We start from the raw sequence: 25,213 nt of genomic DNA on the forward strand, positions 1-25,213 counted from the left end.
TCACAAAGTCTGGTTCTTTCTTGGAGAGCCTTAATGAGAAGTTTGTGGTCTACTGTGTTCAAAGCTGCTGATAGGTCGAGGAGGATGAGAAGGCAGCAATGGTCTGAGTCCAGTGATTTATTGATATCGTCGATGATGTTGAGGATTGAGGTTTCAGTGCTGCATCCTTTTTTAAAGCCAGACTAATGGGAGTCAAGGAGGTCGATGTTGTCCAGGTGTTGGGTTAGTTGTTGGAGTACGCATCTTTCTAGGATTTTGGAAAGAAGAGGGAGTTTGGAGACGGGTCTAAAGTTGTTCAAATCCTTTATGACAAGACAGGGTTTTTTCAACAGTGGCGTGACTTGCTCTACTTAAAGGCAATCTGGCATGCCTCCGTTTTTCAAGTAGCTGTTTATGATTGTGCACCAGTGCGGTGCTAGGGAGAGTTTCAGTTTTTTGGTCAGTTGGGGGGTATGGGGTCTAGAGCGTGAGAAGAGGGTTTGGAGGTGGACATAAGTTTGACTAGCCCAGCTTTTCCAATGGGGTGGAAGATTAGTCAGGATTTGTTAGGGGGTATGGGGGCATTCTCAAGCACCAGTGGCATGCTGCTCCTAGTGGGGGGGGGTGCTGTTGGTCTCCAGTGAGAGTTTGATCTTAGAGATTTTGTCATTAAGGAAATTGGGAAGTTGTGGCAAAGTTCTTTGGACGCCTGTATTGAGGATGTTGCGGGCTTGGAGGTTTGTTGCCTGATAATGTTATAGAGCTCCTTAGGTCTGTTTTTTGCACTGTCCAGCACAGAGCGAAAAAACATGGATTTAAAGTATTTTAAGTATTTATAGGAATTGGCTGTCTTGCATTTTTATATATGTATGTACCCACAGCTCTTCCTTCTCACCCTGTTGTCACTATGCAATACATTGGCCTTGTCCAAATTTACAGTGAGTTGATTTATTCCACAATACAAATGAGGTTTAAGGAATGCTGCAAACTGCAAAACATAACTGATCGGCCATAGCAGTACCGCCTGCTTACTTTAGTAGATGGTTTGGCTTGCCGCTAAGTTTCAAAGGGCAGGCTCTGTTGTTATACAAATTGATAATAGCGTTGGTCACATAAATAGTAAAACAAAGTCTTGCTTCAGGTCTCTGGGGTGAGAATATTGTCAGTTAATGGAGAACCATCTCTCAATTGTACTCAAACCCAGTTACCTGTATATGGTGCATGGATTGCGGTCAATAGGATCTTAATAATGCCCACTGACCACGTTGTGGTCTATTGTGCCAAAGGTTTTTTGGACTAGAAGAGGCCCTATTCTAGGTAGGTGGGCATCAGAAAGATCATTATATTGTTAGGGCGCGATGGCTATCTCCAAAACCTGCTTAGATTCAAGGAGTTAGCTAGAAGTCTCTGAGTATTGTCTTCCAATAGTCAGGCAGAGTCGTTATCTCCTAGGTCTAGGAATGTTCTGGTGATGTGGTGGCCATATTATTTGTACTAGATAGTGACTGGAGAATTTCCCAATCCTGGCTACTTCTTTTTAATTACCATAACCCTTTCCACACTACCTCCTCAGATTGCTGCTGATCTTACTGAAGTCCTTCAGACAATGCCAACCCAGCCTTCTTTTACTGTCAAAGATAATGGCTCTCTCCTTAGCCACCACCTTATGAAGAAGAGGTATCCCCCCTTCTGTCAGTGCTAGAGCTTGTTTCCTTACTGCTGATACAAGAGAGAGAGAGAGAGAGTCTAGAGTTGTCCTGGGAATAAATGGTTCCAATTCATGACAGCCTTGTTCAAATTTGGAAATTAAAGAAAGAGCTGTGTAAGCTGTCCTTGGTTCTGCCAGCAGAATCTGTTCATATCCCAAATGGCCAATCCTTGTTAAGTGACCATTGGTTGACACCGTCACTGCCTTTCTGCTGCCACAGGCTATCCAATTGTCTTCCAGGAGGACAGTCATAAACTGGTCATCCAACAATGTGTATTCAGTCGCTGAAGCAGTGCTAAGATGTAAACCACATTCAATCCAGCTTACTCCTAAGCAGTAAAAAGTACAATTTCTTAAAGTTATTGTTTCACAAAGTTATCAAACTTTTCTTTCACCATTGAATTATATTTTAACATTACTGGAAAATTCATTTTAATAACCACTGGAGAATTTTCCCTACTTGGTGGGGTTATTCTTAACTAGGCCTATTCCTGCAAACTGTAGCTTTACCTACATGGAGAAATGACCTTTTTCTAATTGTTCACTATCAGGGCATACTTTTATCAATTTCTAGTATACCTCATTTGTATATATAAATCACATAGCATTGTGGGCCTAAATGGCAAACTTTAGCAGTGCTGCTGCTAATGTATAACATTGATTTTGATTTTTCAAACGGGCAAAAGCATTTTTCCTTGCCATATGCCACTGCAGCCAAGCCGAACCACGAATGAACTTTCTGGATCAAATACATTTGTCTTATATGCTTGTGGTGTAAATACACACTGTAGCCCAGATTTGGCATTTAACTTCCATGTCTGTTGTAAAGTTTTTGTCATGGTCATAGTGGAAAGTTATATAGGCCAAGAAGATGAAACCCACTTACATGTTTTATATGGGAAGCACCTGTCCTGTGTCAATGTTTAGCAGCAACATAGCCATCAGAGAAACAATACTCAAAACAAATGGAGGGCAACATACCAAACAAATCTGTTTTTTTCTCACAAAACAAAGTGTGAAAATCAGTGCATGGATAAAAGAGGGAGTGGGTGTGTAACCAAGGGAATATGTAAATGAGATAATGAATGAGTTAATCATTGGAAATGTGTATATTCCTTGCATACAATTATAAAATACAGATAGACCTTATAATTCCATTACACTTAATGGTTTATGTACTTCAAGAGTTTTCATATAATATGACTTCCTCTGGGTACATTGGAGATCTATGGAGCATTCATTTTGACTGTGGGTGTACCCATAATGAAGATTGTGGGTGTTATTGAAAACTTCGATCCATTGTTTTCCATTAAGTTGGTCATGATTCAGAACATAATCAACATCTTTTGAATGCAACGCCTCTGTTCTTGATGGCTGGTGCTCTAAGGGAAGTTGCCTCCATAAAAGGTGACGTACTACCCTATCAAGTTGGCTACAGAAGCATGTTTTTCCTGATTTTGGAGGAATCCAACATCCTGTTAGTACTACAGCCACTTCTGCCATTTATTTGATCCCTTAAATGTTTAAAATGCATCAGTCAGTTCTGTCTCTTTAAAGGATTAAAGAAAAATCAATAAAATAAGCATTGAATCTCTCACCTGATTGTAGGCCCACTTTTGACCCTTAACTTGATACTCTGTTCCCACAAACAGTATTCCAATGTCATTGAGCACATACTCATTCCTTGCTGCATCTTCAGCCATGTAGACATCATCTCCTACGAAGAGAGAGCAGTGTTTAACAGAAGATAAACTGTAGTATAATTTCCTATCAAAACCACCAAAATGTCTCCCTTTTTATTCTGAAAAAGACCAGAAATTTATTTTTGAAAAACATGTTTGTGAGGAACCAAATAAGACCAACATAGGTGATGAACAAATCACTGTAGACATGCAATGACTAATAATCTCAACCACATCCTCCCAAAATCGCTGCAAGCAAGTACAGGCAAAGAAAGTATGAACCAATCCTCTGCACCATTCGTCTTACTCCTTAACACCATCGCCGCTGCACCAATTCCCCCCCGGTGCTGAACTTTTCAGATTTACATCATTTCATGACGAGCTGGGCTCGTCATCAGTGTGCGAGGATGCTACACCATGACGAGCCCAGCTCGTCATGAGTGTGGAAGAGGTTAAACATTGATCAGGGAGCGATGGGAACACTATATTTGGCATATAGTATACCTTCCACCTTGAAAAAGGCCATTTTCTTTTAAGTATGCTGCTCTTAATGCTCTCTACCCTATCTCACTAGGTAGCTGCCATTTTCTAGTATTAAATCTGCATCCTGTTTTGTCAAAAACGTTGGGCAAGAATTCATCCAAACGTTTCTTGTTGACACTCTGACGTAACAAGCTGTACCAATTTCCCACGCCAACCAACTTATTTTCATTGATTCGCTCAATTATCACTCGTGCAGACTCACTCATTGTCACATAGTTGTTTTTAAGAAAGGCTAGACACCTTGTTAAAGCTTAAACATAAAAATGCATTTTGCCAACTGAAATGCTGTACTACTGATTCCCATGCTATCAAACTTGTGTGATTATTAAAAAAAACAGTTGTTTGAAGCAAATTTCTCTTCACGACTGAAAGACTCCTCGAGAAAGCAGTCTTGTATTGGAGTAAATGCATGGCATACAGGTATATCTTGTTCTGTAAAAAATAGCTGAATATGAGATGCTAAAGTCAATATCGTTCTCTTAGTAAGCTTTGCACCTAACAAAAAAAACTGACAATCTTATTGCACTTTCAGTTAACATACAATTTAAAAAGAAATGTCATACTTAGATGATGCTGTTGTTATTTGCACCATTAAATGAACCAGTGAAGCCTGGTAATATGTTGGAAAATGTGGTAAAGTTAAACCCACCTGTATTGTATCTAAAGTAAAGATTAGACGTTTTTACTATGGGTTGTTTATTGGCCCGGATAACCTTCAGAATAATCCTATCTAATTTGTCAAAAAATATGAGTAAGGTATTTTTAATGCAAGATTAAGAAATAAAAATAAAAACGTGGAAGAATTGAAATATTAATTAATGAAACTCGTCCCACTAATGACAAAGGTAGCCGAGTCCATCTATCTAAAAACCTGTTTACGTTTATAAGGGTATTACCATAATTTATTTGGAACAATTGTGCCTAATCAGTTGTTAGAAAGATACCTAATGGGCCATTGTGTTGTGAACTGTAGACCAGCCAGAAGCTGAGAAATCATTGAATTCATTAAAAGCATTTCGGTTTTGGCCTGATTTACTCTATAACCCCCTACACATGTGAAACCCTGGATTTATTCCAACACATTTTATATGCGAGATTCTTCAGCCTTCAAATATAGAATAATAGTCTGTGAATACTTTAATTTTAACCAGCCCACTTATAGGAGTATTAGTGCCCCGATTCCTGTGAGCGCCCCAGCAGCAGGTGTGAGGCCCTCGACGACGGTGCACTCGATAGCGTGCACGCGATGGCGGAGACTGACACGGATGCGGTTCGCGCCGCTTTGATGGTATTGGGCCGGGCTAGGAGATTGGATCTCTTGCGACCCAGAGTGCTGGACCAGGTGTGGGTCGGGATGACCCACGTCAGCGGGTGTTGGCGCAGTGTTGGTGGCATGCCAGAAAGAGCCACCACAGCCCAAGAAAGGTACGTCTGGGAGGGGGCGCGGGATTGGCCAGAATGCACAGAGCAAGTGCGGGAGAAGGCGTAAGAGCCTCCCCGCGCAACTCCAGAGTGACGCGACCTCTTTGGAATTGGCAGCGGGGACGGGGGAGAGACAGGGTTGCGGTGGCTGAGGTGCACGCGTCTCGGGTTGTAGTTGCCTGTAATGTTCCCTGCGTGTCTCAGGCACCGGCAGGTGGTGGGCTGGGAGTGAGGGACCTGTCTTGGGAGCTGTGTGACGCCAGTGAGGAGGAGGGAGGAGGGAGGGAAGGAGGCGAAGTGGATAAGCCTGCATCCAAGGATTTTGCCCTCATTTTGTCAGGCAGTGAGTCGGTTGGGGGATGAAGGGGACTGGGGGGAGCACCCAGTAGACCTGTCTTGTAGACCGGGTGGGGGGGTTGCTATAAAAGAGGCCAAGGGGAAGGGGCTCTTGAAGGTCACTCTGCCACCCTGTCCTTTAGAACCCACAGGGGCAGCGCCCCCGGCCCTTCCTGGGCCCGGGTGCAAAGTTTAGGTGTTTTGAGCAAGGGGCCCTTGACTGACAGGTGGGCAAGCATGTCGCTATTTATTTTAATTTATTTATTTATTTAAACTTGTATTGCGCACAGCTACCCTCAATGGGTTTCCCGGCGCCAGAGATAGATAGAAGACAGAAAACAAGCAGAAGGCCCAAAACAAAACTGACTGTGCAGGGAAAGAGAGAGAAGAGAGGATTCACGACAAGTGTCGCATTATAGAGGAAACCGAATTGAAGTGGCAGGTATTGTGTGCAGACAGGGAGACTGGTTTGGGTGATGCACACGGGGGTATGGGCCCGGTGCACTTTTTTGATGAGAAGACAGGGCCTGGGCATGGCCAAGGGACCTCAGGGTCCCAAGGCAGGTGGGTTTGGGCTGAAGATGCAGGGACTGCCATGAAGGCACAGGGGCCCCCTCAGGCTTCGTCGGTCTGGGGGGGCGCTAGCCAGCGTTCGAGGCTGGCAGAGGCATGGGTGGGCCGGTAGGGCAAAAGATGGCCACCAGACCCCAGGCAGAAGCAGCAGGGTGGTCTGCAGCAGCCTGCCCTCTACCGAGGGAGCGGCCATCAACGGCACCGGATTGTGAGGTTGTGCCTGGTGTGAAAGGAAAAAGTCTGAAGAGAATGGTGTATGATGTGTTGGGGGCGCCTGTTGAGGTTGAGAATGAGGAACAACTGAATTATGATGATGAAAGTGATGAGTTGGAGGAAGGTGAAGTGCGGGATTGTGTGGATTGGGGAGGGCCAAGACGGCAACAGGAAAGTTTGGGGTTTTGCAGGTGCCACAGGCCAGCACCAGTGGGAGCAGAAAGGCAAGTCAGAAGACAGCGGACACTAGAGATAAGGACTGGGAGGTGCCCACGAATTTATCAGGTGAGGGCGCTTGGTGGATTGCTTGGGATGATGGCCCCAAGGGGGGGCGGAAGAAGGCCTGCCGGTCGGTGGGTTTTGAGGATGGGTCTGTGAGGGACTCAGGAGTGCCTGCCAAGTCAGCAGTGGGGCCGGTGGGAAGTGGGAAGCATTTGGTGGGAGCAAGCGTTCAGACTGACAAGATAGAGGAACAAGGAGGGAAGGATGACAAGGGGGAGGACAAGCATCACAAGAAGTTACTGTACATGGGTTTGGCGATGCTGCTGGGGTCATATTTATCCGAAAAGACTAGGTCAAGAATATGGAAACACAAGTATGTAGATGTTTTCAAGCTGTTGCACAGAGACACGCAGGCTAAGGAGGGTTCTAGGCGGCAGAGGGTACCGGTGAATATGGAAAATTAGACTTTGGCTTTTCTGATCTGCGTGAGTATATATTTTGAGAAGCATTTAGACAGGGATATAGCATTGCTTAAGTATATGGACATTATTCAGAAAGCCCAGATGCATTTTGGTGGCTTCGAATGACTCAGTTACGATGAGGAGTTCAGGGCTAGGATTAGCGTCAACCCCGATAAACACTGGGGGGAGGAACTCTGGATGCAGTGGATGTCCTCCACTCATTCTACGGTGTCTACACACACGGCCAGTGGCCTTCCAGTCACGTACCAGCTTTTTCAGTCTGGGGCGGGAAGGCAGGGAGCTTCCACTGGAACGGGTGGGCAGAGCACTTATTCCGGGTCAACGGGTCAGGTGCCCAAGCCCTCAGGGGCTAACACAGGCTAACACAGGTGCCTGCTGGAACTTTAACAGGGGTTTCTGCTTGCGACACCCCTGCAAATTCAAGCATGAGTGTTCCAAGTGTGGCGGATGCCACCCTCTCATGCAATATTTCACTTGGGCCACACCCTCCAAGCAGTGGCGGATTACAAAAGACGGGGGCAAGTTTGTCCTAAGGGCTCCTACACCGGTTGACGTTGAGGCCATGGGTCCATAGGTCTCTAGGTACCCCGATAGAGAGGCTGTATTGAAGATACATTGGGGTTTTGCAGAGGGTTTTGGGTGGGATACCAGGGCCCCCAGGAGCAGAGATGGGCGGAGAACTTGAAGTCAGTGAAAGAATTGCTGAGTGTAGTTGCAGCTAAATTACAGAAGGCAGTGTTGGAAGGCAGAATTGTGGGCCCATTTGATCATTGATCAGTCTCAGACCTCATTATATCACCTTTGGGGGTGGTGCCCAAGAAGGAACCCAGGGAGTTCAGTCTGATCCATCATTTGTCCTGGCCGGAAGGGGGATCTGTGAATGTTTTCATTGCTGAAGAGGATTCCAGAGTTTTGTATGCTTCAGTTGACAATGCGGTCAGTGTGCTGAGGATGTGTGGGCGGGGAGCTGAATTGGCAAAATGTGGCATAAAGTCTGCCTTTCGCCTCCTTCCCATTCACCCTGCAGATTTCACCCTGCTGGGGATGCAGTTTGAAGAGGCCATTTTTGTTGACAAGGTCTTGCCCATGGATTGTGCGATTTCCTGTGCTTTGTTTGAGACATTCAGTTCTTTTCTGCAGTGGGCATTTATGGACAGGAGCAGGCATCGGAAAGTGTTCTACTATTTCTGTTCGTCAGGAGAGCGTGGTCTGGTGAGTGCAAGTGGGCCCTTAGTCAGTCAGTCAAATACACTTTATTCGATTAATTAAATTCATAAAAGACATAAAAATGTCCATACATACAAAAAATTGAGCAATTCATATATTTACAAACTCAGTGCAAGCCCTTTTAGAACAAATACGCTACAGTTAATCAAGTTAAAATCAGAGTGGTTATTAAAAATCGATCAGGTTAATACATTTAATGGCACATTTTTCATTTAAATTCAAAATGCCGCAAATAGAAAAGTGGCTACATAAAAAATGTTGCGGGTGCTACTCAACATCTGAAGATGAGTGAGAGCAGGTCTGACTTGAATAAAGCCAGCCTCTCTCAGGATTGGTAGCAGATATTTTTCCTTATTCCTGAATAAAACCTGCAGAACACAATGAAGTGCATTGTATCGAAAAATTGTCGCAATTGCAGGGTGGGCAACCTTCTGGTTTGCCCCATGATTGATAAGTACCCAGGGAATAATGTATCAGGTTAAATCTAAATTTCGTCAATAGGGCTCTATGAAAGGGTTTGGTCACTATTTTTAGATATGGCTCGAGTGAGGGAGAAATTGATAGCATATAAGGCGATCTAACTGTCGGTTTCAATAATTCCAGCTCCTCACGAGCCAATCTAGTCCTTTCAGCAAAGTGTAACTTAATCCAATTAACATCCTCCTTCCTAATACAAGATGGGGTTGAAAAAAAGCTCCGGGTGTCCTAACTGTTTAAATGTTTTTCTCAGATATTCCAGCTAGGGTACCCTTTTAGCATGATCCAATGCCACAACATCACTCAAAATAGCATGGTTCAAAGTTATTTCTTGGTTGAGCCATGTTTTTACCCAGAATATTTTCAACTTATCTGTAACATATTCCAAGCCTACCTCTGAGTGGATCAAAAAAGTAGGGGTAGACTGGGGAACTGCCAAAAGGTATCTCAGAAACCTGTTTTCCACTATTTGAATCTTTTCATGAGATACATAGTCCCATAAAGAAGAGCCATATGTGGCAATTGGGATGCATTTTGTGTTGTATACTTTTAAAAAAGCCTCCATGGGCCTGGCCCCCAACCGTTTTGAAAAGCCCATAAGAGATGACGTAGGTCTTGCCATTGATATGCTCTTGGCCTTAATTTGAGGGCCCCACGTACCCTTCTCATCAAAGAGAACCCCTAAATAGGAAAATACGGGAACCCTGGAGACCACCTCATCCTTACACAAAAAGATTTTAATTTATACTTGTTTCTGTGATGACCAACCACTATTTAATAGGATTTTTTTGCATTAATCTTCAGATCCAACCGATCCATAAAGACCCCGAATAGGTCCAACAGTCTCTGTAGTCCCACCCCAGAACGAGCCAATAAGACTGCGTCGTCCGCGTATAGGAGAGCCGGTATTATTGCATCTCCTACACGCGGTGCGTCCACCCCTGGTGTATCTAAGTGATTTCCCAATCCATTAATATAAATGGTAAAAAGGAGAGGGGCCAGAATACAGCCCTGTCTCACTCCCCGCTCTGATTTGAAGTAGCTCGTACACCTGCCCTCTTTAGTGACCCTGACTGTTGCAAACAACTCCTGGTGAAGGGACGCCATGAAGCTAACAAGTGAAGGGTCAATGCCAATCTCCAAAAGAATTTGCCACAACTTAGCCCTATTCACCAGGTCGAAGGCCGAGGAGAGGTCCATAAAGGCCAGAAATAATGACCCCTCCTTCGCGACCGTATATTTGGAAATTAAGAGATGCAGGTTCGAACACTGGTCCAGGGTACCTCTCTTTTCTCTGAACCCATATTTTAGGTTTGACAAGACCCCAAGGCTCTCTATATTATCCCTTAGTTTAAACAATAAGACTCTGCCTAAAATTTTAATCGCAGAGTCTAGCAGGGAGATGGGTCTGTAACAAACGGGATCATCACGCTGCCCCTTTTTAAAAATCAATACGATGACTGAGGTGGCCCATGAGGCAGGGAAAATGTTACCATTAGCAGCATAAAAGACATGTGTTAAAACCTTAGCCCAAAGATTGGGTGAATGTCTATAAAGATCTGCAGGGACTTCATCCGGCCCCGGGGCCTTATTTTTTGAGATCTCTAAAATTGCTCTCTCGACTTCGTCATGATTAAAAAGTAGGGGCGCGTACTCGGGCACCAACAATGGAACACTTGGGGAGCCGGAATCCAAGTCACCATAAGCTTCCTTAAAATGAAGAAACCATTTGTTGTCAGGAATGACGAAGTCCATAATTGTATTTTCTGAGTCAGAGAAAAAAGGCTGGTTTATCGTCGCCCAGAACTGACCACTATCGCGCAATACATCATTTGAGAGTAGTGTTTCCCATGCTGCCTTTTTTATGTCGTTTTTCCGTCTGGTGATTGTTTGTTTGTTCGCCCTCCTCAGATCAGCAACAAGTACCTTATCTCTTGGGGTATTCTTAAGTGCTTGTGCGAGGGCCCTATGGGCCCTCGAGCAATTAGAGTCAAACCATCTAGTTGATTGTTGCCCCTATGACGTGGTTTGGTGGTCAAGTCAATTCAATTCATAAGCTTTTATTCGATTTGAAAGTACAAATCATACAAGCATAAACTTAAAAACAATTCATTACATTCAAAGTTATTCTAAAAAAAAAACAAAGTTATTCAATTGAACTCCAAAATTCATAAGAGAGGGGAACGTATACAGACAAGCACTGGGCATCAATACATAATTGGAGATATGATATAGAACTAAAAAGCAAGGGAATCATGCATGTACAGACAGGAATAAAATGATTATCACATATAGTGCTTATCCTGGCAGCTGTACATATTAGGGCAAACACAAAGCTGAAAACATGGAACGTTGTAAATTACAAAGTATAGTTTAAAAAGAACAAATAAGTACAGGCAGGAGTGTGTAAAATTAAAGCAGCACTGAACACTTCCTGGCAGCTGTACATTTCAAAATAAAATACCAACAGGGGGACGGATATCCCTGTATTCTGGTGATTATAATGATAAAACGTGTTAAAAGGCTAAAGAGGCAAGGGGAGCATACATGTACAGACAGGAATAAAAGTAATTGTCGTACGAAGTGCTCTTCCTGGCAGCTGTACATATTAAAACAAACCCAAAACTAAAGGCCTATTACGTGTTTAGTTGCAAAGTACTGTTTAAAAGACAGATAAGTACAGACAGGAGTATATAAAATTATGGCAGCACAATACTTTTCCTGGCAGCTGTACATTTCAGAACAAAGGTGGCAACAAAGAAGCTGATATCCGCATTCTCAAGGGATGATAATAGCGCTAGGGCATCCTTAAAAGACCGTATATTATATTTGATAAAAATGGGTTTTAGGTACCTTATCCTTAAAAAGTGATAAAATTTGCAAAAAAGTAGAAAATGACAGCAACTCTGAAGTGAAATGTTGTCACATGGGCAGGGAGTTTCTGATTTTAGTTTCTGTACTGGAAACGCAACAAGATGATGTACAATACCCAGCCTAACTCGGGTTAGGACAAATTGATGTGAGGGTCGGGAGACATTCGAAAGGTAAACTTGAAACCCCGGTGGTAAGTTTAGTTCCTTATAGAACTTCACGGTGGCCAGCTTGCCATTTACCTTGTCTCGCCCTTTCTTTTTATAGTCTAAGAAAGTTTGTTTAATTTCTTTTTTGGGGATTTCAACCGCCAGTTCGGGGTCAAGGAGAACATCAATATCAAACAGAGTTTTATACCAGAAATGGATGTATTTCAGCCAAAGGATGCGTGATGAGAAGTCCAATCCTATACAGTCAAGGATAATTTCTTGAGTGAATCGAGTCTCTGACTTAGCCCAAATAGAGCGCCACAATAAGAGTGGACGAACGGCTGCTAAGTCAGAAATAAACTCGATCCCGACCTCATCATGAATTAATTGAACAGAAGCGGAAGGGGGGACGCATAGTACTCTTTTTAGGAACTTATTTTCATCTTTTTGTAAAGAAGTACCATCAATGTGGCCCCACACACCCGCCCCATACAATACAGAGGGAACACAGCGTATGTTATATATATTAATCATGTCTCGGATACTTATTGATCCGAGCTTGGAAGCAAATCGGAATACGCTGCTGGTGGTTCGCATCATTTTCATCCTGATATTATCAAGCTCAGATTTCCAAGACCCGTCGTTGGCATAGGTGATTCCCAGGTAACAAAATGATTTGACATGTATCATTTTGTCACTATCTAAATAAAAACTGGACTTCAATTTGTTAGCTGACTGCCCACACAACATTACATAGGTCTTGGATTTATTCACACTGAGTCTCCTATTTTGTATAAATAGCATAAAACTGTCAATGAGACGCTGTAGACCTATCTGAGTACGAGATAAAAGAACAGCGTCATCCGCGTATAGTAAGATTGTGACAGGTTTGCCTCCAATCTGCGGGGCATCTGCTGGTATAGCGGCCAAAGTGCGATCAATACAGTTGATAAAAAGGGAAAATAAAAGAGGGGCTAACACGCATCCCTGGCGAATGCCCCTTGAAACTTTAAAAAACGGTGTACATTCGCCTAGGGTACCGTAACGAACTTTACAGGAAAGTTTCTCGTAGAGCCTTGCCAAAAAGTGAACTATTTCTTTCGGTGCCCCAGACTCCAATAAAACCTGCCAAAGAATAACGTGATCAACTAAATCAAACGCGCTGCTCAAGTCAGCAAAACATAAAAAAAGGTTGCCCTTTTTAGCTACTGTGTATTTATTAATTAAAAGATCCAAATTTACACATTGCTCCAGTGTGCCCATGCCTTTCCTAAAACCATATTGCACTTTAGTTAGAATATTCATATCTTCAGCCCAAGTTTCTAGTCTTTTGAGCAGAATTCTGCTCATAACCTTTACTGAGGCGTCCAACAAAGAAATAGGACGATAGTTGGAGGCCTCAGATTTGCTACCTTTTTTGAATAAGGGGATGATAACCGATTGGCCCCAAGAAGGAGGAATGTTACCTTCGGCTGCACAATTAAAAGTCCTCACCAGAATGGGGGCCCACAGATTAGGTTTGGCTTTTAATAAATCAATAGGAACCCCATTGGGGCCCGGAGCCTTCCCCCCCCTTACTATTAGCAAGTCCTTCATGTCCCTCTTCCAGGGTTATCCCCAAGGGTGTAGGCGTCCATGAGGACGATTCAGCGGAGGGTAGGGTTAATGGTATCCCTTCTGGATTAAAGATATTGGTGAAGTGGGTAATCCACTCATCGCATGCGACATAAGCAGTAATTTCAGGAATGCCCTCGGTTTTTAAAAAGGGGCTATTCACTATTTCCCAGTAGAGTTTGCAATTTTTAGTCTCTGCTGCTTCATTCAGCTTGTCCCAGGCTTCTGGGTAAGTCCTTTTTCCTATAAAAAATAGCCATTTTGTAGTTGGCCCTCGATTGTTTAATTCTGTTGCTATCTCGGGGTTTAGACCCTAGGGCTTTCTTCAGATCCCGTAAAGCTGCTGTGCAGGAATTATCGAACCATCCCAATTTTACTTTTTTGTTAGATGATGATTTCTTGCTAAAAATACCCTCAACAATAGTGTTGATATTAATGAATTGTAATAGCAAGAAATCAGGATTAATAACATCTTTTAAACAATAGCTAATCTCAGATTTACAGCTAACTATGACCTCCCTTTGTTTGGCCATAGAATTGACCCCTGTCCATTTGATCCTCGGGCCGTTTGGTCTGCAAGAAACTATATCGGTGGTACATGTTTCTCCAGTCTCTAGTTTGATTGGCACCCCTTCCGGGAAGGGTGACACGAATACTATTATGGTCACTAAGGCTTTCTTCTCTAACATGCAGGTTTATGTAGTCTCCATTGCTGGAGAACAGGATATGATCAATAAATGTCCCAGCTTCCCTCCCGGTAAAAGTAGGGCAGATGGCATTCAGGTTGTTTTTGTTACAGTATAGCAGTTGTAGATCTAGTTTGATTAGCAGTTTATTTAAAATGAAGCCATAGTGGCAATGTGGAAAATGAGGAAAATCCTCGCTCTTGCCCACATCCCCTCTATGGTTATCCAGCTCCAATCCAAAACCACATGGATTCCCTTTTGAAAGGTGGCATGGCTGCAGGTTAAAATCCCCAGCCCATAGGATATCCGCCCTCTTATTTGAAATGCCCAGGACCTTTGCAATTTCTTTTTCCAAAGGGAACAAGATATTCCCTCTGGTGGCATCAAAGAGGTTGTTATAAAAATTAACAAGGACCAGATCGTTTCCCTTACCACATTCTATCCTCAGTACCTGGCTATGAACTCCCACGGTCGAACTACTTCTAAATTTGTAATTACTCAATCTGTTGGATAAAAGTATCAAAAGGCCCCCCTTTGCCCTACCTGAGCTAGATTTGGTAGCATTGAGACAATAAGAAGAATAGCCTTCTATGTTTATTTTCTCTTGGCTCCAGGTCTCTTGGAGGAGGATTAAGTCAAATCCTCCTCCTATAAACCTGGGCCAAAAAGGGGTATTTAATTTCCCTGCAATTCCTGCAATGTTCCAGGAAATGAGGGTAAGATCGGCAAACTCAGTTGGGTTATTAATATAGTGCCCTGACTCAGTTGCCTGAACTATTGCCCTGGGGTGCCCAATTACTGACCTCCTTGTAAGGGACTGAGTATTGGTGGGGTGGTGACTGGGAGGGAGGGATTGTATGGAGGTGCCTTCCGGTACAGAGACCTTCTGTGAAACCACATGTCCACTGGGAGATACGTGGGCCACAGTAGGGACTGCTTGTGTACTAGCAAGGACAGATTGCACACTCAAACCAGATCCTGACTGCCTATTATCTGGCTGATTTGATGGTGGTGGGACATAATGTCAGTCAACCATCTCCAGGCAATCAAATCTGTTGGTTGTCTGAATACCTTGCCACCCATTGCCTGAAGGGTGGTTTTTGTTGGGATACCAAGGGCGAGATACCCATTCCCTGCCCCTATTCTGTTGGATTTGCCATGGATCTCCATAATTCCAAGGTTGTTCTTGAGGAATAGGCCAGTTTGGTGGTGGAATTGGGTAATGATAATTAAAAGTTGGGGGGTAGAAAAAAGAGTCGATGTGTGTCGATGCCCCCTTTCTTCTCCAAATCTGGCCATGAACAGATATGGTTCACAGTGAACGCATCCTCGCAGGTAACGATGACGCAATCCCCCTGAATACTCTTGGGGCTCTTCCCCACCCATGGTACCCTACGTACAGATGATATTCTGCTGGTGTTAGGGGGCTTCAATGGCCTATTGATACTAAGCCACTGAAGGATTTTATTCCGGAGGGACCAGTGAGGTTCATCTGTTCCTGCTGTGAGTTCAGGTACTCCTGTTAGATTACAGTAAATGGAGATGCCTCAGGAGCCAAATGAACTGGACGTTTAGATCTGGACCCCTTCTTACCTTCTTGGGAATGAGTTTTAGGGGGAACCAGAGGTTTACTGTTGGGTTGCTGTGAAGACCCGTTAGACGTACGGTTAACGTCAGTTGGCGTAACTAGAGGGATAGGAGCAGAAGGAATTTGCTGACTGGATAAAGGTGGCTGGGGTAAGGATTTGGCTTTATGCTTGGATTTTGTGCAATTTACACAGGTATTTAAAGCAGGTGATATAGGAGTTGTGGACTCGTTTATTTTAGGCTGTACATTGAACGTAACAGACGGTCTATCGGAGTTAACTGGGGGAACCCCCGAGCAGACCACTGTGGGTGCCCCCCCAGGTTTAACATTTCCTGCTCTGCGCTGGTTAGGTGTTTTAACAAGAAGTATGGCAAGCTGTTTTTCAATTGCCATAATGCTCCGTTCCAACGGCTGGAGATGATGTTTAAGTAGGTCCCTAAATCTGTCGAAAAGCTGAGAAAAATCACAATTCGTCTGACAGGGACCACCCTCCTGAACGTTTACCAAAATGGGACATTGTAAGTTAGGTAAAACAGATGGTACAGGATTGGTACTAGAGGGAGCATTCTTAGTTGATGCTATTGTTGAACCTTTCTTTTTCTTGGATTTAGAATGTTGGTTGACGATAGTCCCTTTATTTGGGGGTGCTGGCTGCTTGGGTACGGCACCTTCTCTCACCCCCTTGAGCAGGGTAGCATGTGCAGAATCTTCAGCCGCAATCTACTCAAGGTCCGGGGTGATCTCAAGGTTCCCTGTCGTATCCAGTTCCAGTGACAGGTTCGTGGCTGATAAATCAACAGCATTAGGGATTGAATGTACTTGTGCTGCTGCAGTTCCAGACTGAATTAAAATTGGAATAGGGGCAGCTGTTGGGAGCGGGGTTAAAGCCGCCGCTATAAGGCCCATTGAAGATCTCCTGGCTATCGCAAGGTCCTGGGATACCCTCCGTTCTAAGAGGGAAATGTTATGATTGAAGGCCTCAGTAGTTGTTACAATAAACTTATCAATTGGACCTGTGAGCAGAGCAGTTCTTTGAGCAGTCTTACTTCTTGAGCCCCTTGTCGTAGACATTATAATAGGGTAATAAGGTTCAAGAACTGATACCAAAGGTCACTGATAGCAACGGAAAATACCTTTAACAGGAGAATAGGACGTATGACGAGTGAAAACCAAGGGAGTAGGCCCAGCCCAGCCTGGGTCGGTCTGGAACGGGCTGAAACGGGCCCGCCCTTGGCCCGGGCTTCGGCCGGCGTCCCGCGAGACGGGGGTGACGCTGTATTTGGGCGCCTCCTGGCACGCAAATGTTGCGGCGTGTGCCGCTATGGCTGCTGGATCTTGAAGTCTATGTGGCCCTTCTACCGCTCTCCACTCAGCGGCCAAACCCCTGTATGCAAGGGAGTCGGGTGGCGGGAGGCAGGAGGGCTAGGAGCCGATTTTGGATTCCCTCGTCTGGCAGCGAGTTTCCCCGTGGATGCAGCAAAGAGGTTTCAAAGGTGGTCAAGTCATTCGAGGTATGTACACATATAGTCTCGAAGGACTCCATAATTTCTTGATTGGTTGCGTTGGAGTCCTGGCAAATCGCCATATTACCCTCAATTTTAGGCAGCAATTCCTCCCAAAAAGTTTTGGGTACTACTTTTGCCCACTTAAGCCTTCTCCCTTGATCCGTGGGGAGTATAGCAGGCCCCACCTGAGAAGAGCTGTTCTTAATGCCCATGGGGTCGCCCCAGCGCAACTCAAGCAGCACCGGGTTGTGGTCGCTAAGTATCGAAACGATTACTTTGTAGATCACAACCCTATGTATGATCCCAGGTGTCATAAAAATATAATCTATCACTGTGCCGGGATCAGCACCCTTATAGGTAACTGCTCTTGCCTCACCCTCAGTATGGCTTGATTAAAATACATAAAAATTGGCCAGCAACTCTTTGAGAGCCTCTCCTGGCCTTGTGTGCTCAAAATGAGGAACCACTGAGCCAATTGGGCCCTCCTGCATAACATAAGTCACTACAGAGATGAATGTTAAAATCGCCCATTAAAATGAGCTCGAAATTAGTGTTATGATTTTGACTGAAGTTAAATAAAAAGTTTTCCAGAGAGGCAATGTGTTGAGTGCCATCGTCCCTCTCCCAGGAATTATAAAAGTTAATTAGGATGACTTTATGGGTAGAAGAGACTACCCATTCTACTATTAAAAGATTTGGCGAACCAACTTCTACCACGGTTAATGTCCCCATAAGTTTTAAGGAGAAAAGGGAGATAAGACCACCCTTTGCTCTGCCTGCAGTGCTTGGGATGGACGGAGCGACAAAGCTAATAAAATCATCCAGCCAGAAGCTAGCAGAAGGGGCCAAAGATTCCTGTATAGCTATTATATCGTGACTAGCTATGAAGTCCACCCAAGCTGTGTCTGCTCTCTTTACTCTAATCCCGGCCACGTTCCAGCTGATGATTTTGAAACCCGCTGTCACGTCAGGGTTAGGGGCACTAAGCGCGACAGGCAGAGTCGGGGTGTCTCTCAATTATTTTCTTCCATGTCTGAAAAGGGGGCAAAACGATTGCTCAATACCGGCCCACTACCCTCTAAAGATGTATAAGTTGTCTGGGGGTGGAAGGTCACCGAAACACCTTGACCCCCCATCGGAGGCTGTGGGCAACATTCCCCAGATGGCCTTACGCCTCCAAAGTCTGAATTCCATGCTCTCTTTTCCATGGTTGGACGACGTGCCCCATAGGGTATATCTGAGGGTGGGTAGAAAAATCCTAGAGGGACCGGTCTCATTTGCCCTGTTTGTGAAATTTCAGAACCAGCCCAGAACAGTCTATCTGCCAGATCTGGACTATTAAAATTAACTACAACGCAGTCCCCCTCTATTTTCTTTGGGCTTTTCCCAATCCAACCCACCCTTCTCGCCATAATAATCCTGTTAGAAATGTTCATCCCTCCGCTGCAAGTCTCAGCACACCATACTCTGACCTTGTTCATCAAATCAATAACTGATTCTGACTCTCCCTCTTGGAGAGGATCAACTCCAGTAAATATAGCAACCAAGGGAGCAGCATCCCGGGGCAGATCCAGGATCATTTGACATCCCCTAGACTGCGTGATGATAACTGGGCTTGGGGGCGCTAAGAGGCTACATGGGGGACCTAGCCTTGGGCGAATGGTGTTTATAGTTGTGGTCCCTGTATGAAAGTCCCGGGGCCTGCCATTATCAAAAGCCACCCCATCTATGAGGGGCGTGGGTACTAAGGGTCTGACATCATCCTTATCTCTATTACATAGGGGATCAATACCCGACCTAGGGAGTTCCTGGGCTACAATATGTTTATTGACATATGTGTCAATTAAAGCATATTTCTTTACTAGGCCAGCAAGACAGGTATTTAAAGTTTCAACAATGTATTTCGCTATACCCAATAGCAAAGGCTCAATACGGGCGTTAAACAAGGCTTCTAGCTGCTCACCAAGGTTATCATTAGTCACAGTGACAGTGTTCGGTATAGCCTCTAATTTTTTCCTCCTTTTTGTGTTCTTCTTTAGTTCTTGGCCAATAACCCCAGTACGCTGTTCCAGTGGCAGGGATCGAGGTTTACCAGGCGAGGGACCAACAGTGGGTGCAGCAATGTTATTAGAGTTTATCACAACCACCTCCGGCTCTAAAGGTATACGGGGTGCTTGGTCAGTCTCAGTAACATGTGTGCTATTTGTAGAGGGCGAGGGGGCCAAGCCAAGCTCCTGCTCCGCATTAGCAATTTCCTTAGTGAGGGCCCCCACTGCAGATGATAAATAGGAAATGATGGACTCCGAATGTCTAGGCACCTTGGCCTTCTTCCCTCCCTCCTCGGCATTAGTTACTTTCTTACGCTTACCCATTTGGGAATGTCAGAGGGCTGGCCCAGCCCGGCCTCCTTCGTCTTCCAACGGCCACAGGCGGCCCCGCCCTTGTCCCGGGACGCTCCCGCGCAGCGGAATAGAGTGCTGGTTAAATAGCGTCTGGGTGGTAGGCGCGGCAGGGCACAATCACACCTTCAGGTGTGTGGTGCTAGGGTCTCCTGGGACATGGAGTCCGTTGTGTGGTGTAAGCGTTGCAGAGCCAGCCCCCGATGTCAATCCTGGGGGCACAGAACAAGGAGTCACAACACTGCCCCCGGTGTGAAGCGCTGTACTCTCCAGCTAAACCAGCCCCACTTGCGCTGAGGCACCCGCGAAGCCGGTGCCGCGAGGTCAGATGAGGCGTCTGGTGGTAGGCAGGGCAGGGCACAATCACAGCTTCAGGTGTGTGGTGCTAGGGTCTCCTGGGACATGGAGTCCGTCGTGCAGTGTAAGCGTCGCGGAGCCAGCCCCTGATGTCAATCCTGGGGGCACAGAACAAGGAGTCACCACACTGCCCCCGGTGTGAAGCGCTGTACTCTCCAGCTAAACCAGCCCCACTTGCGCTGCGGCACCCGCGAAGCGGGTGTGGCGAGGTCAAATGAGGCGTCTGGTGGTAGGCGGGGCAGGGCACAATCACAGCTTCAGGTGTGTGGTGCTAGGGTCTCCTGGGACATGGAGTCCGTCGTGCGGTGTAAGCGTCGTGGAGCCAGCCCCCGATGTCAATCCTGGGGGCACAGAACAAGGAGTCACCACACTGTCCCCGGTGTGAAGCGCTGTACTCTCCAGCTAAACCAGCCCCAATTGCGCTGCGGCACCCCTTAGTCAATTCCAAGTATTGGCCCAGGACCTCGGGGCTCCTTTGGCCCCAGAAAAGACAGCTGGGCCCAGCTGCTGTCTGACATTTCTAGGCATTGAGTTGGATTGGGTTGCGTGGTTGGCCCGGTCACCGGAGCAGAAGGTGACAGACATGCAGGCTTTACTGCTGCACATGATTAAGGAGAAGAAGATTGATCTGCGGTCGGTGCAGCATCTCCTGGGGTTGTTGAACTTTGAATGTCAGGTAGGGCGCACTGGGAGGACTTTCTGCAGACATCTCGGCATGGCCATGTCAGGGGCGGTACTCCCTCATCATAGAGTCAGGATCTCGATGGGGGTCAGGGCGGACCTACGGGTGTGGCAGAGTTTCCTTTTTGACTTCAAAGGTGTATCGCTGCATTTTGTGAATGACAAGATGGTTTGGCAGGTGCAGCTTTTCTCCGACCCCACAGGTGCTTCTGGTTTTGGGATCTTCTGGGACGGGAGATGGTGCGCTGAACATTGGGCAGTACATAGGCTAAAGCAGGGCAGGAGCATTGCCTTCCTAGAATTTTTCCCACTGCTGGTAGCACTAGAGGTGTGGGGCCCGGAGTTCCAGAAAAGGTCGGTATTGTTTCATGTGGACAACAGGACAGTAGTGGACTTGGTGAACAATCAGAAAGCAAAGGACCTGCGAGTGTTATGCTTTTTGCGAAGTTGTATGCTGCAATGCCTGCAATTGAATGTGCTGTTTCGTGTGCAACATGTCCCAGGTGCAAGCAATGAAATTGCAGGTGCATTGTCTTGTTCGCAGTTGCAGGGTTTCAGACGGCTGGCGCCGTGAGCGGAGGCTTACAAGACCAAGGTGCTGCATGGTATCTGGGCCTTGGGGGAGTGACAGTAGTGGGTCATGTCATGTCATGTCATGTCAAAAGTTCTTATATAGAGCAGCTTATCACTGTGAGGTCTCAAGGCGCTTGTTGGACAGGTTGAAAAATCCATAGCTGACTCTACAAAGCCCTCTTACAGGTTGGCGTGGTCTGAATTCGGCGAGTTTCTGGGGATGGACCAGTGAGACATGGAGCATGTCCAGACAAGGATGTGAACAGGGAGTCATTCATTTTGTTTTGGACTGATTGATAAAGGATTGTCTCAGACTACGATTGCAGGGAAACTTGTGGGGATTTCTTTTTACAGTATGTTGTCTATGGGTTTTGATCCTGCTAAAAGTGATCTGTTGAGCAGAATGCTGAAAAGTTGGGGTTGGTAACGGGGTGAGGGAGTGGGGAGGCACCTAGAGAGGCAATCACTTTTGACTAGTTGCAAAGCTTGTTGGCTGAGCTGCCTATTGTTGTTATGACGAGTATGAGGTGGCATTGTTTCGTTTGTATATGATTTGGATGTTCTTTTGGGCTTTCTGGGTTTCAGAGTTGGTGGGGGCAAGAGGCAAAGCTGGTAGGGTGCATGAGGACGTGCGTTTGGATAGGACATGTCTGGGTATTTGGTTGGGTTGATGTAAGACGGACCAGGTTGGGAGGGGCAAGTGGGTGTGGCTGGGCGAAAGCGGATGTGTGGAGACATGCCTTGTACGGGAGTGGAGAGAATTTTGTCAAAGGACACAGAAGTTAGCTGGGAAGTTTTTTGTCATGATTCTCAGAAGCAGATGACACCTTTTCAGCTGCTTGCGGTGTTACCGATGGCATTGAGGTGCTTGGGCAGGGACCCTGCTAGGTATGGGACGCATTCATTTCACATTGACGCGCAAATTAAGTCAGGTGCAACGTGGGGTAAGCCGTAGGTTTATTGTAGGGGTAGTTGTGCATTGTTTCAGTTGTCTTAATCAATTTTTCTTTTTGTAGGTTGCATTGGGTGACCGGAAGCCAAGACGGTTACCTGGATTGTCGGACACTCTTGTTCATTGTGCATCAAAATATGCGGACAGGCATGTGTTCGCCCATAGCCTGAGTCTGCGGAGCAGCCACCATGAGGTACACTGGTGGGATAAGAGTGAGATGCGCTGGGGAGCATTGTTGCCCTGGCTGACAAAAAAGGTGGCTCAAAGGGGTTGCCCGGACATGTTGGTTATTCACATAGGGGAAAATTACTTAATCAAGCAATCCGGAGTGTCCCTGCTACATTTGATGCAACGGGATCTGGAGGCCATGAGGAGCAATCTGGCAGGTGCCTGTATTATATGGACTGAGTTTGTACCGCGTCAGATTTGGCAAGAGGCACTGAAGCCCACTGCAGTTTAAAAAACGAGACGAAAATTGAATCAAGCAATGAAAGTGTTTTGTGGGAACTACAGTTTTATAGTAATTGCTCATGTTGGTTTGCGGCTGGAGGAGTCACAACTTTTCCGCGATGATGGAGTGCACCTTTCGCACATGGGTAATGCCTATTACATGATGGAAATGAGGGATGTTATCAGTAAGTTGTGTAATGCGTCCATTTGGTGCCGACGGGTTTGAGGGCGAAAGGTGCACCTGAGCGGTGTGGGGCAGGTAACCGTCCCCCGGGGATTCCCTGGTTGGCAGTACTTGTGGGGTATTGAAGTCTATGACGGGCATACTCACCCTACCGGGGAGGGGGATACAGGTGCATGCTGGGGGTGCGGTATGCAGGAGTGCAGTGGCTGGAGATGCTGGAGGAGTTTGAAAGAAAAGTGAGGAAGTGAATGGTATAAGGGAAGAGGTCGCTGAGTGAATCGGGAGTGAGTAGCTGGAGTGTGGGAGTGGATGATGGATGAAAGACATGAGGTTGGGGATTGTTAGATGTTTATTGATTTTATGTTTAAATATGGTTGTCAACCCTGTCCTAATAAAAGGGCCTTTTACGCTAACTGACAGTGTGAAGTGGTCATTGCGCGATACGGCACCCGGGGGAAGTGAGGTCGGCAGGCCAGTCTTCCCCCGGGGTGTTCGCCCGATAGAAGGACAGGGTGTTAGATAGTTTTACTGGGTGGGCTTAGGGTAGGGTTTATAGGGGGCAGGAGTGTTCTTTCTCTTCCTGTCCCCAGCAGTGTTAGGGAATGGTTAGGAAAAGTCCAGACCACCCTCCCACCCTACAAGTTTTTAGGAGAGGGAAAGGGTATTTGCTTGAATAGCATGCCAGTTTAGGACGTGTTGGTGTTGTGCTAGCAGTACTTGGGAGGGGTGGGGAGTCTATGACGGGCAGACTCACCCTTCCGGGGAGGGAGATACAGGTGTATGATTGGGGTGCAGCATGCAGGAGTGTGATGGCTGGAAATGCTGGAGGAGGTTGAAAGAGAAGTGAGGAAGTGAATGGTATAAAGGAAGAGGTCGCTGAGTGAATCGGGAGTGACTAACTGGAGTGTGGGAGTGGATGATGGAAAAAAAGACATGAGGTTGGGTATTGTTAGATGTTTATTGATGTTATGTTTAAATATGGTTGTCAACCCTGTCCTAATAAAATGGCCTTTTACACTAACTGAAAAGAAAATATTTGAACCGCTGCACTCCCAGTGGGTCCTGGTGTAGGCCAGTTAATAGAGATCACTCATGGTTAGGGTGCTTGGGACGATCACCTCCTAGTCCCTAAGGTGCTAAATATACAAAATATCTGCAGGACCATGCCCAGTGTAAGGTTGAATTCTCAAACACTCCTTAGGCGTCAAGCGCATTAAATTCTTAAGGGTAAAATTAACAAAACGTGTTTTTATCGAAGTTGAAATCAAACTTTAATTCAGTTGATGGCAAACATCATATTTCATTATATGTTCAAACATCCATGGTGAATCAATCCAGTTTGTAGAACATCAAGATTGATTGTATTCCATTATCAAACAGTATCACGTTGTTAGGTTATACACTGAATCCCCTATGCATTTCAAGCATAGCTTTTCTTCAGGGGGAAAACTCTTCAAGAAAACAAACGAAGCAAGCATGTATCGATCTCCCATAAGGAACAAGAATGCATGATAAACTGAAGTATATTCTTGACACATAAAGTGCTGGTGGTGTAATCATGCAGATAAAACACGGTGTGAACTGTGAATAAAGAAATTAAAAAAATATTGAAAAGACGAGTGCGAATCGGTGTGTTGTGCACGAAGTTTGGAAAGTCCAGAAGTACTAAAGTGAGAGAGAGAAAACTTCAAGAAACGAAATGGGGGGAAAAATGGGCGAAAAAATTGAAGTACGTGATAGAAAGAAACCGCGGTGCAACAAAGGTGCAGGAGAAGTATCTGAAGCCCTTGGGCATATTGTGCGTTATACGTCTATCCTGTAACAATAAATGCCTGTTGGTGCCGGTGTAGGAAAAGTGAAGGGAAAGCCCAGTATCGTAAATGCTTACCTTAACATAACACGGTAAACGTGTACCAAAGTGCAGAAATGTAACGGACTCCGTGGTAACTGGGGTCTGCGTGTTTGTGAAGCCCGGAAGACGCGAGTTATAAAGAAGATGCGAGTTAGTGGGACAAAGCGTGCGCTCGAAGTAGAAAGCGGACTGTGCTCAACCTGAATCCGGAGGAAAGAAACTAAGGAAAGACGTACACTCGTGAACCTAAAAAGTAAAATAAAGTCTAAATAAAGAAACAGGCAGATGGGAAAAAAATAATAAAACAAAATATGGGTAGGAAAAATATCAAAATACGGGTAGGAAAAAAATAATATTAAAGGAAACTAAATTGGAAGGTCAGGAATGAAATGAAAGAGAAGCAAATGAACAATGAGCATAGAATTCATGATGTATAGTGGAAGTTCTAGTATAAAGACATAAACAGTGAGCATAAATGCAGAAGCATT

At 45.4% G+C, this 25,213-nt stretch overlaps 1 protein-coding gene across 1 annotated transcript in view; it reads right to left on the minus strand.

Annotated features, from left to right (window-relative positions):
- Positions 1–25,213, minus strand: part of LOC147705958 (protein-glutamine gamma-glutamyltransferase E-like) — a 196,560-nt gene that overhangs the window by 153,138 nt on the left and 18,209 nt on the right. Inside the window, exon 4 of the mRNA XM_086932422.1 lies at positions 3,286–3,404. Within this exon, the coding sequence (XP_086788548.1) occupies positions 3,286–3,404 (119 nt within the window). The remainder of the gene's footprint in view (positions 1–3,285; positions 3,405–25,213) is intronic.

The sequence above is a fragment of the Lissotriton vulgaris genome, chromosome 7, assembly GCF_964263255.1.
Source record: "Lissotriton vulgaris chromosome 7, aLisVul1.2, whole genome shotgun sequence".
In the NCBI taxonomy this organism is placed as follows: Eukaryota; Metazoa; Chordata; class Amphibia; order Caudata; family Salamandridae; genus Lissotriton; species Lissotriton vulgaris.